The sequence below is a fragment of the Capricornis sumatraensis genome, chromosome 10, assembly GCF_032405125.1.
Source record: "Capricornis sumatraensis isolate serow.1 chromosome 10, serow.2, whole genome shotgun sequence".
NCBI classification, from domain to species: Eukaryota; Metazoa; Chordata; class Mammalia; order Artiodactyla; family Bovidae; genus Capricornis; species Capricornis sumatraensis.
Genome location: NC_091078.1, coordinates 91,762,624 through 91,779,557, shown reverse-complemented (window position 1 = coordinate 91,779,557; position 16,934 = coordinate 91,762,624). Strand labels below are relative to the sequence as shown.

At 42.5% G+C, this 16,934-nt stretch overlaps 1 protein-coding gene across 1 annotated transcript in view; it reads left to right on the top strand.

Annotated features, from left to right (window-relative positions):
• CACNA2D3 (calcium voltage-gated channel auxiliary subunit alpha2delta 3) overlaps positions 1-16,934 on the top strand; it is an 875,864-nt gene that overhangs the window by 655,599 nt on the left and 203,331 nt on the right. Inside the window, exons 15-16 of the mRNA XM_068982393.1 lie at positions 10,258-10,329; positions 11,573-11,653. Of these exons, the coding sequence (XP_068838494.1) occupies positions 10,258-10,329; positions 11,573-11,653 (153 nt within the window). The remainder of the gene's footprint in view (positions 1-10,257; positions 10,330-11,572; positions 11,654-16,934) is intronic.

The following is a 16,934-nucleotide window of genomic DNA, read 5'->3' as shown; positions in this document are numbered from 1 at the left end:
TTGGATGGCTGGCATCACCAACTCGATGGACGTGGGTTTGTGTGGACTCCAGGACTTGGTGATGGACAGGGAGGCCTGGCGTGCTGCAGTTCGTGGGGTCGCAAAGAATCAGACATGACTGAGCGACTGAACTGAACTGAATTGAATGGCAGAAAGCAAAGAGGAACTAAAGAGCCTTTTGATGAGGGTGAAAGAGGAGAGTGAAAAAGCTGTCTTAAAATTCAGCATTCAAAAAACTAAGATCCTGGCATCCGTTCCCATCAGTTCATGGCAAATAGTTGGAGAGAAAGTGGAAGCAGTGTCAGATTTTATTTTCTTGGGCTCTAAAATCACTGTGGACTGTGACTGCAGCCATGATATTAAAGGATGCTTGCTCCTTGGAAGGAACACTATGACAAACCTAGACAGCATATTAAAAAGCAGAGACATCACTTTGCCAACAAAGGTCTATATAGTCAAAGCTATGGTTTTTCCAATAGTCATGTACTGGTGTGAGAGTTGGACCATAAAGAAGGCTGAGTGCCGAAGAATCGATGCTTTCAAATTATTGTGCCCGAGAAGACTCTTGAGAGTCTTTGGATAACTAAGGAGATCTAACCAGTTAATTCTAAATCAGAAATATTCATTGGAGGGAGTGATGCTGAAACTGAATCTTCCATAGTTTGGTCACTTGATATGAAGAGCTGAGTCACTGGAAAAGACCCTGATGGTGGGAAAGATTGAGGGCAGAAGAAGAAGGAGGTGACAGAGGACAAGATGGTTGCATGGCATCACCAACTCAATGGCAATAAGCTCAAGCAGACTCTGGGAGCTAGTGAAGGACAGGGAAGTCTTGTGTGCTGCAGTCCATGGGGTCGCAGAGTCGGACACTACTAAGCGACTGAATAACAAGTGAAGTTTGAGAACATATGTTTCCCATTTCCACTTTGTTATGGAAGGTTTTATGGAGGAAGCAGCATTTCAGGGGGTCTTTAAACAGGGGAAAGATTTTGTCCCAGGGCCTTGAAGCCCTGACTGTTGGCTGTGTTTTCAGGCATTAGGGAGATGTCTAATCCATGTTTGTAAAAATACAAATATTTGGCCACAGTTGGGGAGGGGGAGGGCGGTGGTGTTCAGTTATGTGGCATAGCTGATCATGAATATTAGCCAAAATCCAGTGCCCCTGATAATTCCTATTTCCTTATTTTGAGGATTCCTGAAATAAGCCTGTTGTATACTGTAAAGCAGTTCCCTAAGACAGCTTTCAGATATGTTACTCCGTAATATTCTCTTGTGCATGAGTTTGCTTGTATACATGTCCCTGGTCAAAGACTGCATCCTTCCTGTCTAGATGTTTACCCATAAAATGTAGTCCCTGCTTAATGACTTATTCTTTGAAACACTGGGGTGAGGTGGGGGGTCGGGGGAGAAAGAGCAAAAAAATTTTCCTGAGTAGCAACAACTTTATTAGAAAACAGTTATTTTGAGATTCTCATTCAGATGTTCTAACAGTATTTAGCATTATCATTCACAAAATTGTCTTCAGGTTGTTAAAAAGAGAAAAAGAGAACAAACGAATTCAACATTTTAGTTCATATGAGATGCAGTTAAAGTTCAAAGAGGGAAATCTGTTTACTTTTATATTTAGGCAACTTAAAATACAGTGAATCCCATAGAAATTCAGAGTCTCCAGATCTCAGATGAAGGTAATGATTCTGGTAAAAAGAGGAAAAGTCTTGGCTAAAGCATTGTGTCATTTATGTAGCATTTCAAGGATTGAGTTATGACGATTAAGACAATCAAATGCAAAGCAAGGTAGAAATATTACTTAGAAGGTTTGCTTCTTCTTTACTATTTTTCATTGCTACTTTCTTAATGCCTTAAGTTATTTAGGGTCCAGGCATTTTACAAGAATATCGAAAAATGCCAGTACAAAATGGGAGTCTAGACAGTGGTTGGTGTTCTTAATTTGTCTAGATTTTAAAAGGAAAACAAATCATCTGAGTAGTATTATAAAAAACGATTCATATTGTTTACACTGAAAGAATTCAATTAAAAATAATAATGCCTGTTTTTTCTAAATAGCTTGTTATAAAAAATATCCAAAATACTGATAATCAAATATGTTTAACCTAGACTATAAAAAATTATTCTGATAGCATTTCCATATCAGAGTATTACCATGGTTTATATAAAGGACTATTTTGATCTTTATGCAGAGGGATTTAAGTAGGATTATTATTATTTGTTTTACTAAGTTTAAGACATTAATATTCATTGCAAGCATATTCTACTCAATGGTTTTATTTATAAAATGTTTTCTGTAAGTGAGAATTTATGGACTGTTCTTTTTATTAAAATTTTCAATCATACAGAAAAGAGATAGATTCTTTAGAAAGCACTTAAAGATACACACACAGAGCCAGTAGTGATTTAAGAATCTTTTGGTTTTATCGCTGAAGCAAGCTATTCTTGCTCTCCCTTCTCATTTCAAAATGACTTCTTAGATTATTGAGTAAATTAATTTTTAACTGTGCCTATGTATGTAAATCCTCTTGTTAAAAATCAGCCACTGTTAAAACAGCCAGCAAATTTCATGATCATCACTAATAGCTGTGGCAGTCTAAGTAATATGAGGGTACACTTCACAACCAGAGTCAGATAAGCAGACAGTGTTGATACTGAGATTCCTTTTCAGGCTTAAAAATACACCAATAGGATTTAGTTTCCGTCGTTCAGTGGCTTTTCAACATACATTCTACCTCTGAAGAGTGTCTATATGTTTCTCCTAGGAAAAGGTCTTTCTGTGTATACCCAGTACAGAAATTTTAGACAGATCACTGAGTATGGTTCTTATGAGATTCTTACCCTGCTACTTCTGTTCATATTGAGGATAACGGATGTTGTGATGGTAGAAGGAGAGGGAGATTCTGCGGAGGGGAGATAAGCAGACATTGTAAAGGAGTAGGTCCAGAGCGCCTCTTTGGTCTGGGAAAGGTGGAAAGGTCCAGGGATCTTCTCTGTGTGTGCGGTGGGGGCAGGGGGGTGGGTGGGAGGGACTCTGTATATCTACATACTCCGCACATGTCCTCTTTTCCAGATCTATGTTTCCGTGACCTTCTCGTTAGTGCTGTCTCACCAACTAATTTGTACAGAGTGTTATTCTGTTAACTGTCTACTGTCCAACTTTCCGTTCACCATGGGGTGTGAAAACTGGAGAACATGGATGGCATCTGCCATCTCTAAATCCGTGTTTGAGAAAGTGGGTGGGAACCCTCTTTTCCTGCATCCTCTCATCATGCTCTCAGATCATGAACACTTTTTTTTTTTCTTTTAAGAATCAGTGGTTCTCCTTTCAAAATGTTTCATCTGATATTTAAAGATGTACACAGCTGCATATTTCTCCCAAAGGTTACTGGCAGAAGTAATAGTTGATATCACCTGTGTTTCAGTTTGATGGGAAACTAAGTGACATTGGTTACAATTTAAATGCTTTTTTATTGGTGAAGGTGAAGTCGCTCAGTCGTGTCCGACTCTTTGCGACCCCATAGACGGTAGCCTACCAGACTTCTCCGTCCATGGGACTTTCCAGGCAAGAGTACTGGAGTGGGTTGTCCATTTCCTTCTCCAGAGAATCTTCCCAACCCAGGGATTGAACCTGAGTCTCCCGCATTGTAGGCAGACGCTTTACCGTCTGAGCCACCAGGGAAGCCTTGAGAACCCATGGACAGTAGTAGCCTGCACCAAGCTCCTCCGTCTATGGGATTTTCCAGGCAAGAGTACTGGAGTGGGTTGCCGTTTCCTTCTCCAGGGAATCTTCCCTGTAAATGGTTTATTTCCCAGGACCTTGTGCCTGCAATTCACCCTCAGTGCCTCTAGATGGTGGTAGTGTCTTTTTCTGGAGTGCAAGTTCATGTCATAATAGGTGTTGGAAGGAAAACGAAAGAGATGCAGGTGGGTACTCACAAATTATGTACACACATATATAAAGTATTTCTGTATTATGTTATACATTTGTATGATATATTTTATTAAAGTAGTCAATATGCTGATCAACTTTAATAAGAAAGTAAAAACACAAACATAGGAGGAAGGATAGAAGAAATATGATATTTGTGGAGAGATGGCCTTTGTTCTTGGCTTAGAGCCATTCGCTTCCCAAACTGAGTTCCCCACTTGTGCACAACCTTCTCTTTTGGCCCAAACCTCCAGGGCTGAGCAGATGGCAGGAGGCTCTGCTGAAAACCACCTGGCAACCCTCAAATGAGCTGCCGAGCCTGACGCCCTTGACTCACTCAGATGCCTTCTCAGGGCCAGGGGTCCTGCTTACCTCCTTTCTCTGGGGCTTGGCACTCATCACCAGGGCCCTCCAGCTACAGGATAAACAGAGAATTCTGCCACTGGCCCTAGCAAGCATCCTCTGAATGGAGATGTGAAAGAAGGCAACATAGCAGATGTCCTTGAAAAGTCACAAATCCAGTGCATGTCCTTTTGGGCAAAGGGAAATAACTCACTGCCTCAGTTTATCCCCATAGAAGAATGCATGGATGGAATTGATCTTAGGGTTGAAGACTTTTAGGACTGGTACCTTCCGATCCCTTTCCCCTTCTTTCCTCTCTCTCCTTCTGCTTTTCCCTCATTACACACACACACACACACAGACACACACACACACACAGACACACACACACACACACTCATCTCTCCTCATCTTTCTGGGTTGACTTTATTTTCTCAATTGCTTCTCTGTGAAGAGGGGACATGGCTATCAGGCTTATATTCCTAAAACCACACACAAAGCAGTGTAGTTTTTTTTCTTATTCACTCCAGATGGAAAAAAGGAAAAGTCCCCAGATAGCCTACTTTGAGCCCATGTGTCTAATTAATGAAGCAATCAGTGTGACCTGGGCAGAGAGAGAGAGTAAGTGTGTGTGTGTGTGTGTGTGTGTGTGTGTGTGTGTCTATGTGAAGAGCTGTGGTTGGCACAGCCTGAGTTGGATGCCCAGCCACATGTGCAGTGTGGGAGAAGTTAACTGTCAATAAAACACTGTGTATGGAAAGGGTGAAGAATATTTCCCTAAAGGACGGGGTTGGTATTTGCAAACAGAAGAAAAAAAGTGCTAGGCAATTTTTTCAAAAGGTCTACCCTGCATTGTTCCATTTGCAAATATTCTTAAGTAAAGTAATTGATGAAATTGCTGTGCAGCGGATAACTTGTTGCTAGTGTTGTTAACCTGGTTTTCAGAAAGCTTCTGAACTGGTCCAAGAAGCCCAGAAGAGTATTTTTATTTTTGTTCAGGCTGGTCATAAAGAAGATAGCCTTCTGCTCACGTAATGGGAGCCAGTGTGCCTGGCCCAGCCAGCTCTTCCCTCTCTGCCTCATTCTTTCCTGTGCCTGCTGGTGGACTTGTGGTTCCTCAGGGCTAAGACCTGTGTCTTATTCCTGGTTGTCTTCCCAGCACGTGGCATGAAACTTGGCACATAGCTGATGCTCAGGGAATGTTTATCAAGGAAATCAATGAATAATAATGACTAGACCTGCAGCAAAATTGGTAGACCACAAACCCGCTGCTGTTATGCTATCTGGGCCGCACCCTACAGCCGTTAGTGGGAAACTAATCAGGCGTTAGGAGGAGAAGCCTGGCATCACTGCGTGTACCTCACACATGAATCCAAATGCATATTCATATGAGCCCACATGCATGATTAACTTGGGAAGCTGACAGGAAGCAGTCAATCTGTTGAGCAAGTTTGTGTTTTATAAACCAGATGTTCGGTATTATTATTCATCATTTCCTTTGATACCAGAATGGTCTCCATTATGTAGCATAGGAAATGAAGGATATGGAATAATATACACTTTTTATACAGCTGAATACCACAACCAAGCATTTCAGAGGCCTGTTCAAAGCCTGGTCAAGTGTAATTGAATGGCAGTTCATTTTGGGATTCACACTTGGACTTAAGTTAATGGGATTTTGCCCAGATGGACCATTGTGACCCCCCTCTCCCATTCCTAACCTTGGGAAATGAATGTTGACTTTATGTCTGCATTTTTCTTGGAAGACGTGTCTATGAATCATAGGCAGCGCTCTTGCCTCAATGGCCTTTACAGGTTAGGGAGCCACAGAAAAGCAGGGACCCTCTAGTGTGGTGTGGGGACAGAGGGTGTCTGGCTGTGGTTGGCTGTGTAACTCTTGATTGGTGGTCTTAAGAAAAAAACCTGCTTTTTCCTGTGGCAGGAGTACAGAATGCCTTTCAATCCAAAGGTGCTTACTGTGCATATTAACTTTCGATTTGATGTTCCTTCTCCATGAAATGTTTAAGGTTCACAGAACCCAGACCCGCTGGAGAGTGGGAAAGATGGAACTGGTCAAGAAGAGCCTCTTCATGTTGTGCAAGTGTTATTTCCAGAGTGCTGCCAGCCCTCATGGCCATACTGATGAGTTGGTATATGATCGGAAGAGCTACGGGTTAGGGTTCTGGCCAAACCAATGCAAATCTGAGCCAGAACTGTCCCTGAAAGAGGAACATGTGAGCTCATAGCAGTGGCTAGACTGAGTCCACTGCACTTCCTTTGTTTACCTGTAGCTGCTTAAAAATGAATGGTTTCTGTGCAAATGCAATATTATTTTTTTTTAATTTAAGTAATGGTACAGTAATTATATTTGGAATTAGCCCCTGAATGAAGTTGATACTATATTCTGGCTTAATATTTAGAAGTTAGTTTCCCATGATCTTGTATTTGGGCCAGGACAATTACCAGTGACTTATAACTGATTTTTTACTGTTTGCAGGAAAAAGTTTCATTTCTCATTATTGTCAGTGGTTATGTGTTTATTTCATCCATGATACATATTGGCATTGCTTGAAATTTTGATTTGAGCTCCAGAGTGGAAGTTGCCCAGGGTTATGGATCAGTTCAAATCAGTTTTCTTTGTAGCATTCAGGTTTAATCAAGGAGTCAGAATTTGGGAAGATTTCTGATTCTGGGGGAATTATTTATCGTGGCTTGGTTCTGCCTTTGAAAACGGCATTGTATGCCCCCATTGTTGGCCATAGTATACTTTAAGTATATTTAGCAAGGTATTGGAACCGTGGTTCCAAAAACTGTTATATACTGGTTGGCTTGGCTCCTGGCAACAGTGATTGTCAGCATTATCTTATAGTTAATATTATTTGGTTATTAATATTATATATAGTTTGTTTATTTATACTAGTACCAAAATTAGGCTGCCCCAAATAATAGATTACATGATTAAATGTGTATTACTCCCGATTCTCCAGAGAAAGAAAACCATATGAGATGTGTGTGTATGTTTTTTCCTTAAATTTAAGATAAGTATACACACACAAGGAGAAAGGGGGAGAGAGAGATTTTAAGCAATTGCCACTTATATATGTGCTGGGGACTGACACCTCTGAACACTGTAGGGCAGGTTGGCAGGCTGGAAATTCCAACAGAATGGGGTTTTACAGTTTTGGGTCTGAAGACAGTCTGGAAGAAGAATTCCTTCTTCCTTGGGAAAATTTTTTTGTCTTAAGAACTTGATTGATTGGCTAAAACACACACAGATTATGGAGAGTAATCTGCTTTATCAAAGTCTGTTGAGTTTTTATTGACATATAGTTGACCTATAATATTATCTTAGTTTCAGATGTACTACTTAGTGATTTGACATTTGCAAACATTATGAAATGATCATCACTATATCTAGTAACCATCTGTCCCTGTACAAAATTATTATATTACTGACCACATTCCTTATGTTGTATATTATATCCCCATAGCTTATTTGTTTTATCCCTGGAGGTTTATATCTCTTAAGCCCCTTCACCTCTTTTATTCCTACCGTCCACCCCCTCCATCTGTTTGTTTATCTGTGAGTTTGTTTTTACTTTAGCTTGTTTGTTTTGTCTTTTAGATTCCGAGTATAAGTAAGACGTCTGACTTAGGTTTCTTTTAACCTACTGCCTCTGTGCTGGGAATTGAAAAGTGTGAGATTTTGCGAGTGCTCTTTAAGAGCAGAATCTCCATGTCCCATAACTTTATGCCTCTTCTAAAGATAAGTCCTGCTGATTTTCAAAGCCACGTGTTCAGGGGTCTTGACTTCCCAGTGTAGGACCCCTGGGCTGAGGAGCCTGGAGCTCAGATCGCTTGCTCCCTGGGGAGTGCCTCTATAGTTATGGCGTTCCTCCTGTTTGTAAATGCTGACTTGGAGGTATGGGTCTTGACTTTACCACATCTCTGGCCCTCCTATCCATCACATTGTGGTTCCTTCTTATGTCTTCAATTGTGGAAAATCTTTTCTGCTAGTCTTCTCATAGATAGTTGCCCTGTAAGTAGTTGTAATTTTGGTGTGTCCTCAGGAGGAGGTGATTTCAGGGTCTTCCTACCCCATCATTTTGGCCATCTCTAAAGTCAGCTAGTTTAAGTGTTAATTACATTTGAAAAATACATTTACAGCATCTAGGCTGTTGTTTGAGCTAATGACCATTGCCTAATCAGGTTGCCACATAAAATTTACTGTCACATCATGAATTCCCAGTCCTTGAGGGATCATGAGATTCTTGCATTGTTTCGCTTGTCATGGAAGAATAGGCCCATCTTGACATAGAGGCGAAACTGATAAAAACATGTCTGTCCCTGTTAAAGGTTTTCCCGACTCACATAAGTTTCTCTTCAACTGTCATCATTATTGATGGTGGAAAGGATTGCCTTTTAACAGTGCTTCTTGAATTTTAATATGCATACTAATTATTAGAATAAAGATTCAGATTCAGAGAATCTGGAGAAGGTTTGGGATTATGCATTTTTAGGGCACTCAGGTGCTGAAGGTGCTGCCGTTCTGCATACTACATTACAAGAAATGCTGTCCTATTGCTCAAATAACCTATTGGAAGAAGAAGACTGGTAAAATATTGACCGAGTTTAATGACCTGTTTTCAGGAGGCCTGCCAGTCCATGGGGACCTCAGTCCGTAGCACCCTCTAGATTTCAGGTTCTTCTGCTTATAGTAGTCTTTTCAAAGAAGACTGAGGGAACAACATCTTCTTCTTTGTGAAATTTAAAGTGACGCAAAAGTGCCCAAACATCAGAAAACACTCTAACCTGAAGATAGTGGATTCTAATTCACAGGTTGCTTTATTTGAAGCCTGAATGGACTGTGAAACCAGGAAGTAAACGTCTCCTACTGATCGGCCACTTTCGGCCAATTTTGCTCCGTGTCATTGGTGTCACATGCCTTAATCTTACTGGAGACTCTGCTACTTGCTAGCCATGTGATCTTGAAGGCAGGGAAAGGAAACTAGCATCCTTTGAGCACTTGCAGATGCCAAGTACTTTGATGGGCAGTTTCACATTTTATCTTCATGGCAACAATGCTGAGGAATAGTTGGTGTTATTTTATATGAAAACATGAAGGGTTAGATAAAGATTCAAAGCTGAGAACTAGAACCAGGTTTGTCTTGGACCAAAGCCTACTGTTAACCAAGACTCAGTTTCCCCATTTGCTCACAGAGCAGAGTAGGGGTTTATACCTTTCTCCTGACACTGTTATGAAGGACAGATATGATGGTGGGTCTCAGTGCACTTGTATGCAATTCAGTGAGTTAAAGAAGTATACAATGGGCTAAATGCAAGGATTGTTCTTCCAGGAGGAATGTTCCGCTTCTTACCAGTGATTCCAAGATGAAATGATCAAGTTATTTTTTCATTTTGTTTGTTTTCCATCTGGGACTGGCATGCAGATACATGTAGAGATTCAAAAGGGCCATGACTCAGCTACCTTGGGAAGAATAAATGCTTCCAGATTCCATTGTTTGCAGCAGGGGCAACTCGTAAAACCCCTTATGCTCATGCTTTCTGATCCTCAATTTCCACATTAAGGAGGAGCATTAATATTGCACATATTGAACATAAAGTCTGTAAAGTAAAACGATAAAGTCAATCTGTAGTAATAAAATAAAATGACTCGCTAGGATCCAAACAGGGCTTTATTTGAACTCAAATGGCCGAATGCAGTAAACAGATCAGCTGGAGTGACTGATGGTAGCTGACATTGTTTCCTCCGCCCGTGAGGAGGGGCTAGGATCCTCATCAGCACGTCCAGGTAGAGGAATATTGTCCTCCCACCTATGCCATAAAGACTTGAGTGGACACTGGTCCCTTTCCAACAGCCCCTGGTCAGGAAAGGATGAGCTAGTGAAAAGGTATGGCCCCTGGCACTGTTTTTCCCAGACCATTCTCAGGTAACTGGCTTTCCTCTCTCCATCCAGCTTGCCGATGATCAGGGCCCCGTCCTGATGACCACGGTCGCCATGCCTGTGTTTAGTAAGCAGAATGAGACTGTGAGTACAGTGACTGGGTTTCCTTCCTGATGCTAAGGGGGTTGTTAACTCAGACCTTCTCTGACTCAGGCTCTGGTGACCTTTATTTACTTATTTAAGGATGGAGGATGTATAATTTTTCCTCACTTTCAATCCTGCTGTTAGAATCATGAAATCAAGAGTAGATGAGAGGAATTCAAGCAGGCATCTTTTTACAGTATGCAGCACTTTCCCAAAATTCAAGTGTTTAAATGACCAGAGGAAGGAAATCTCCAGAAGGAATCCTTGATTGTGATGGGATGATCTCACTCTCATTTATAGGTCCCAACCTTGAATTAGATCCCCAGGGCTATGACAGTGAAGTGTCACAGATGGGATGGCTTACAATAGAAGTGTGTTTTAACAATTCTGGGGGTCAGAAGTCCAAAATTAAGAAGTTGATTGTAGGGGAGACTCCTTCCTTGCCCACCCCAGTCTCCGCCTCTGTCTTCACGTGGCCCTCTTCTCTGCTTATCTCTGTGTCCTTTCCTCTTATAAAGACACAAATTGTTGGATACAGGCCCCATCTTGCATCCAGGATGATTTCACTTTGAGATCCTTAATTAAGTACATCTACAAAGACCCTATTTCCAAATAGGAACACAGCCAGGGGTTCTGGGGGCAATTGCATTGGGGGGAAACAGCAGACAAGATAGTAGCAATGTGTATCTTATTCCAGAAGGCCCTTTCTGACATTAGCAAGTATAGCACATCACTTGACCCTGGGACCTGGAACCCTAGAGGCCTGTTCCTTTACCTCAGTCCTTGGTTCCAACTGTCTGGAAAAATGTTAGGGTTTTCGCATCTTTCTCTGGCTATTTAGTCTCTTTTTCCTGGGCACCAGATGGCAGTATAAATTGAGAACATAGTTAACATGCTAAGTGTTTCCTGTAAAAAAGTTTCTATAAGAGAAACTGATTAATGATTGAAACTCCTTTAGCCTCTTCAGATTCTTGATTTTCAGGAGAAAAGGAAATGGTTCTTAGGGTGTGTGTTGAGGGTTACAATAGGCACTGTTTGGCCTGAGAAGCTGCCATTCTTGCCTAGGAATGTTTTGGGTGGAGAATAGAAGTTACCTCTTGCAAATCTGGATTAAGCTTCAATTTCTCTCAGTTTGAAGAAGGCGCCAGACAGTGCCTATGGTGTGTGACTTTTCAGGAGATTGTATTTATTCTGCCAAATTAACATTCTTTAGTTGTTATTGTTTAATGTTTCTTTTCAATAGAGATCGAAAGGCATTCTTCTCGGTGTGGTCGGCACAGATGTCCCAGTGAAAGAACTTCTGAAGACCATCCCCAAATACAAGGTAATGCATTGCTTAATTAAGAGTCGAGAGCCAGATGCACGAGATAATCTCACAGCCTGCCATAGTGACAAAAAAAGCTTGAAGGAAACCCACTCTTTCTAGATGGTTCTGTGTTGTCTTGTTTCGGTAGAATAATGACAGTCCAGGAAGACCTGATTAGGCCTGCATGTGCCCACCCACGTTGGGCCTGTGGAAGTCTACACAAGTCTGCAGGACTACACAGGTCTTACATCTCTGATGATTTTCTAAGCCAGTTTGACTTACCCCAATCTGAGGACCCCCTAAAATCTGTTGCTTCTTAACAGAAGCCCAATGAGGCACAAATAAAAGTGGTCCCTGCTTCTACTGAATAAATAATCCCTTTATCCTGAAAGGTAATGGGGTACAAATTGATCTCCTCTCCTAGTGCTGCGTCAACCCTATGGCACTAAGAGGAGTGTAAGTTCGCTTTGAATTCTGGGGATAGCTGAGAGGGTGGAGTAGGAAAGCTTAAATACAGGGTCCACGTGCCACCTGAAATCATTTCACTGTATGGCATTTTTCCTAAGAAAGCAAAATAGGTCATGTGAAGATTAGATAGAGAGCTGAGGAGTGAGATCCATAGGGGATTGTTGGGACTCAAGGTGTGAACCCCTGCCTTCTCAGGTTCCCCTTAGCTGTGGACATCAGCACATCACCACTTTCCATAAGCCCATGCCGCACCTCTACCTGTTGGCCCAGGCTTCTCAGAGAACCCATAAGGTCAGATTCTTCCCAGTGCTTCCTAGCTGGTTCCTAGAACCTGATCCACTCCTAAAAGAGGAAACTTCTTTGAATAAGCAAAGCGTGTCTATTCCCATGTGCTGATTCCATTTAGGTGATCAAATTAGAAAGCTACCTTCATAATAAAAGGAAATCAACTCTAAGCTAAAATCAGGTGTCCAGGCTACAAAAGGTGGCCTCATTAACAAAAGAAATTTTCTGATTGGGTTTACTAAGATGACAAAGGTCTTTCTTCCTGCTATCACCCTGGAGCTCTGACAGCCGGGTTCTTTCACCAAAAGGGCTTTTCCATTTGGAGTTCAGTTTCCAGAGCATAATATGACATCTGTTTGACCCAAACTCACACAAGCTGCTGCTGCTGCTGCTGCTGCTGCGTCGCTTCAGTCGTGTCCGACTCTGTGCGACCCTGTAGACAGCAGCCCACCAGGCTCCCCCGTCCCTGGGATTCTCCAGGCAAGAACACTAGAGTGGGTTGCCATTTCCTTCTCCAATGCATGGAAGTGAAAAGTGAACGTGAAGTCGCTCAGTCGTGTCTGACTCTTTAGCGACCCCATGGACTGCAGCCTACCAGGCTCCTCTGTCCATGGGATTTTCCAAGCAAGATACTGGAGTGGGGTGCCATTGTGTTTAGCTCCCTAGAGGTGGAAAGTCAGGGAGTTAGGGAGCTATTTCAGGTCCCTAAAGATAGTGGACTTTACTCTTATTGAAATCCTTAGACTTAGAGGCCCAGAATTGCTGGCTCACTGTTTAAGAAAGGGCATCCAACCATTACCACTCTGAAGCCTCTAGCATCATATAAGATGTAGAAGCCCAAATACAGGGCCACTATTTAATATATGCCCAGTAAATCCAGAAAGGATGAACATACAGGTGTGTGTGTGCTTAGTCACTCAGTTGTGTCTAACTCTGCGACCCCATGGACTGTAGCCTGCCAGGCTTCTCTGTCCATGGGATTCTCCAGGCAAGAATACTGGAGTGGGTTGCCATGCACTCCTCCAGGGGATCTTCCTGACCCTGGGATGCATGTCTCCTGCATTGGCAGGTGGATTCTTTACCACTGAGCCACCTGGGGAGCCCAGAACATATACGTAAAGGTAACAGTTACCCTGTGAATTTGTTTCTCAAAGCTTCTTCTACTAGACAATGTACTAACATCTTTATAGCATTATCTCACTTAATAATAGGTAGACACTGCTGTCCTTGGCTAAGGAAATAAGAGACTCAGAAAATTTAAATATCTTGCCCAGTCTCAAACTAGCAGTGCATGCTTTTAGCTATTACCAACCTAGACAGCATATTAAAAAGTAGAGACATTACTTTGCAAACATAGGTCCATCTGGTCAAGGCTGTGGTTTTTCTAGTAGTCATGTATGGATGTGAGAGTTGGACCATAAAGAAAGCTGAGTGCTGCAGAATTGATGCTTTTGAACTGTAGTGTTGGAGAAGACCCTTGAGAGTCCCTTGGACTGCAAGGAGATCCAACCAGTCCACCCTAAAGGAAATCAGTCCTGAATATTCATTGGAAGGACTGATGCTGAAGCTGAAACTCCAATACTTTGGCCACCTGATGTGAAGAACTGACCTATTGGAAAAGACCCTGATGCTGGGAAAGATTGAAGGTGGGAGAAGGGGACGACAGAGGATGAGATGGTTGGATGGCATCACTACTCGATGGACATGAGTTTGAGCAAGCTCTGGGAGTTGGTGATGGACAGGGAAGCCTGGCATACTGCAGTCCATGGGCTTGCAAAGAGCTGGACACAACTGAGTGACTGAACTGAGCTGAAGCCTAGAGCCATAAGAAACAATAAAGGACAATAATAGTAATAGTTAAAATATATATTAAAAAATTAGTAGCTAAAATAATACAATAAGACATTTATTGAACTTTTCACTGTGTATTTAGTATGGTAAAAGTGCTTTATACTTACTGTTCCCACTGAATCCTTGTTACACTCCCATGAAATAAGTACCACTTGGCCCCATTTTTAGATGAAGATACATGAAATAACTTTCTTATTATTTCTCGTTATAACTCAGCAAGAAAACGATAAAGGAAACAAAGTGTAATAAGGGGATAGAAGATCAGCTACAGAAAATTAGCTGCTTTCCCCAAAGGGTCTGAGAACCAGAGACCCAGGTGTGGCATACCTTAATCTAAGTTGCCCTTCCTCTGGTCCGCACCAGAGCTGTGGGAAGAGGTATCCATGGCAGCTGGAATGAACCATGGGTGAATGGGGCTCTCTCATCTGGGAGAGGAGAGCTCCAGGGATCAGAGTGCAGATCACACCTTTTTCTCTTGATTAACACCTTGTAAAGATGAGTCAGCTCTTGGCTCATGTGGTTTTCCCAGAAGATATTGATAGAATTCTTTCTTTTCCATTAGCTTCATAGATTTTCCCACAAGCAATCAGACTTCCTGTAATTTTTATTAAGAATTCCAGACACCCCAGCAATAATTTCCAGACACCACAGCCTCTGTTAATGTAAAGAGCCATTTTATAATTAGGTTCACTTCATTAGTCCCGATTCTCTGCACTTGGAAGGGAAGCACCTCCTTCCCTAGGCTTTTGGACCACAAGGCTCCTGGCCTCCAGAAGAGCATGCTTCAGGATGGGGGCCCCGTTGGCAGCCCCAAGTGCCAGGAGGCCTTGTGTCCCATCTGCTCTCTGACTGCGGCACGGGACTGCATGTTAGAATGGACAGAATGGCTAGTTGTATTTCAGATGAAACAAAAATTAGAGATTTCATTAGAGATTTCATATTGATTTGAGGCCCTAAGCAAATGTTGGACATTGCCATCTACAAGTTTTAGGGTTTTTGAGACACTCATCCACAGAATGGGGAATGTGTTTTGAGATTTGCTAAGTTTCTCTTCTTTTATCTACATTAGATTATATCCATTTGCAGTCAACAAACCAACAAAACATTCTGATGTTATTTTCTCACTGTTCTCTTGGGAAGGATTTTAACCAGATAGTTTCTGAATGTCAGGAAGACTTTCTCAGGTACAGGCTTGAGGAGGACTGACTATGTACCACCCATAGCAAATCAGCTTCTCCTTTTCAGCTTACGTTCGATATTTACTCTAGCTCAAATTTTAAAGATGAATGAGGTAATATTTGGGTAAAGTGATGACTATCTTAAATACATGCAGACCTTAACTGGAGCACCTGCCATGTGCTAGACATTATGCTAGATGCTGGAACAGTCAAAAGATGAGTGAGAGGGCTCCTTTCCCACAGAGAGCCCATTCTGATGGGGGCGTGTCTAGAATAAGGCAGATGAAGGAAAGACATCCAGCTAGAGTTGAAAAGCAGGCAGAAAAGTAAGTGTAGCATTTTCATGCATTAAGGTGAAGGTAATAATGGAAAAATTCTCAGGGTTTTATGGAGACATGATATGGAAAGGAGGGTGCAACAGGAGAGACATGTTTATAGGAGAAGATCATGAGGCTGAGCTCATAGCTCGGGAGAGATGGGAAGGAGTAGTGCTCTGGACAGCTTGCATCCGTTGAGTAAAGGTCTCACTGGGAGGAAAAAGCTGCAGGGGGTTTATTGTTGCTGTCATGAGCTCTTGAGAGGCAATGAGTGGAGGAAGGAAGTGCTGGGTAAGTAGATAGGGGCCAGACCCCAGGGAGACCTGATGGATAGACCCATAGATTCTATCGTACACATGAAAGTGAAAGAGAGCTTCCCTGATGGCTTAGCTCAGTTGGTAAAGAATCTGCCTGCAATGCAGGAGACCCCAGTTTGACTTCTGGATCGGTAAGATCCGCTGGAGAAAGGACAGGCTATCCACTCCAGTTTTCTCTGGGCTTTGCTTGTGGCTCAGCTGTTAAAGAATCTGCCTGCAATGCAGGAGACCTGGGTTCGCTCCCTGAGTTGGGAAAATCACTTGGAGAAGGGAAAGGCTACCCGCTCCAGTATTCTGGCCTGGAGAATTCCATGGACTGTGTAGTCCATGGGGTCACAAAGAGTCAGAGACAACTGAGCGACTTTCACTTTAACTTCCTACGTATCAAAGAGGTTTTTAGTGGTTTTTACAAAGGGGAGCAACAGGGTGGTGCCACCAATTGAGAGAGACGTGCAGGGAGGGCAGCACTAAGGGAAGGAGCCCACGTTGGACTGGGTGAGGCTGGGGCACCTGTGTGATGTCCAGGCAGAGACACACACTTGAGCCCTGGGGTCTACCACTGAGGCGAGAGGCCAAGGCTGCAGCATAGATCTGGAGGTCAACAGCATCCAGGTGGTTGATGGGTCATGTTGGAGGAGAAGGAGCTAAAGCAGACAGGGAGCAGTAGGGACAGAAACTTACTGCTTCCAGGCTGAGTAGAGGACGAGGATCCTATGAAAGGGAGGGAATCCAGGACTGTGGGGCCTGGAAACTGAGGGATTAGAGTGTCTAGGAGGGGACAGTAGGTTAAGACAACCAGGAAAAGAGGGTACATCCTATATGGTTCGGCAATTAGGAGGCCACTGGCAACTGTAAAGAAAGGAGTTCTGGTGGCATTTTGGTG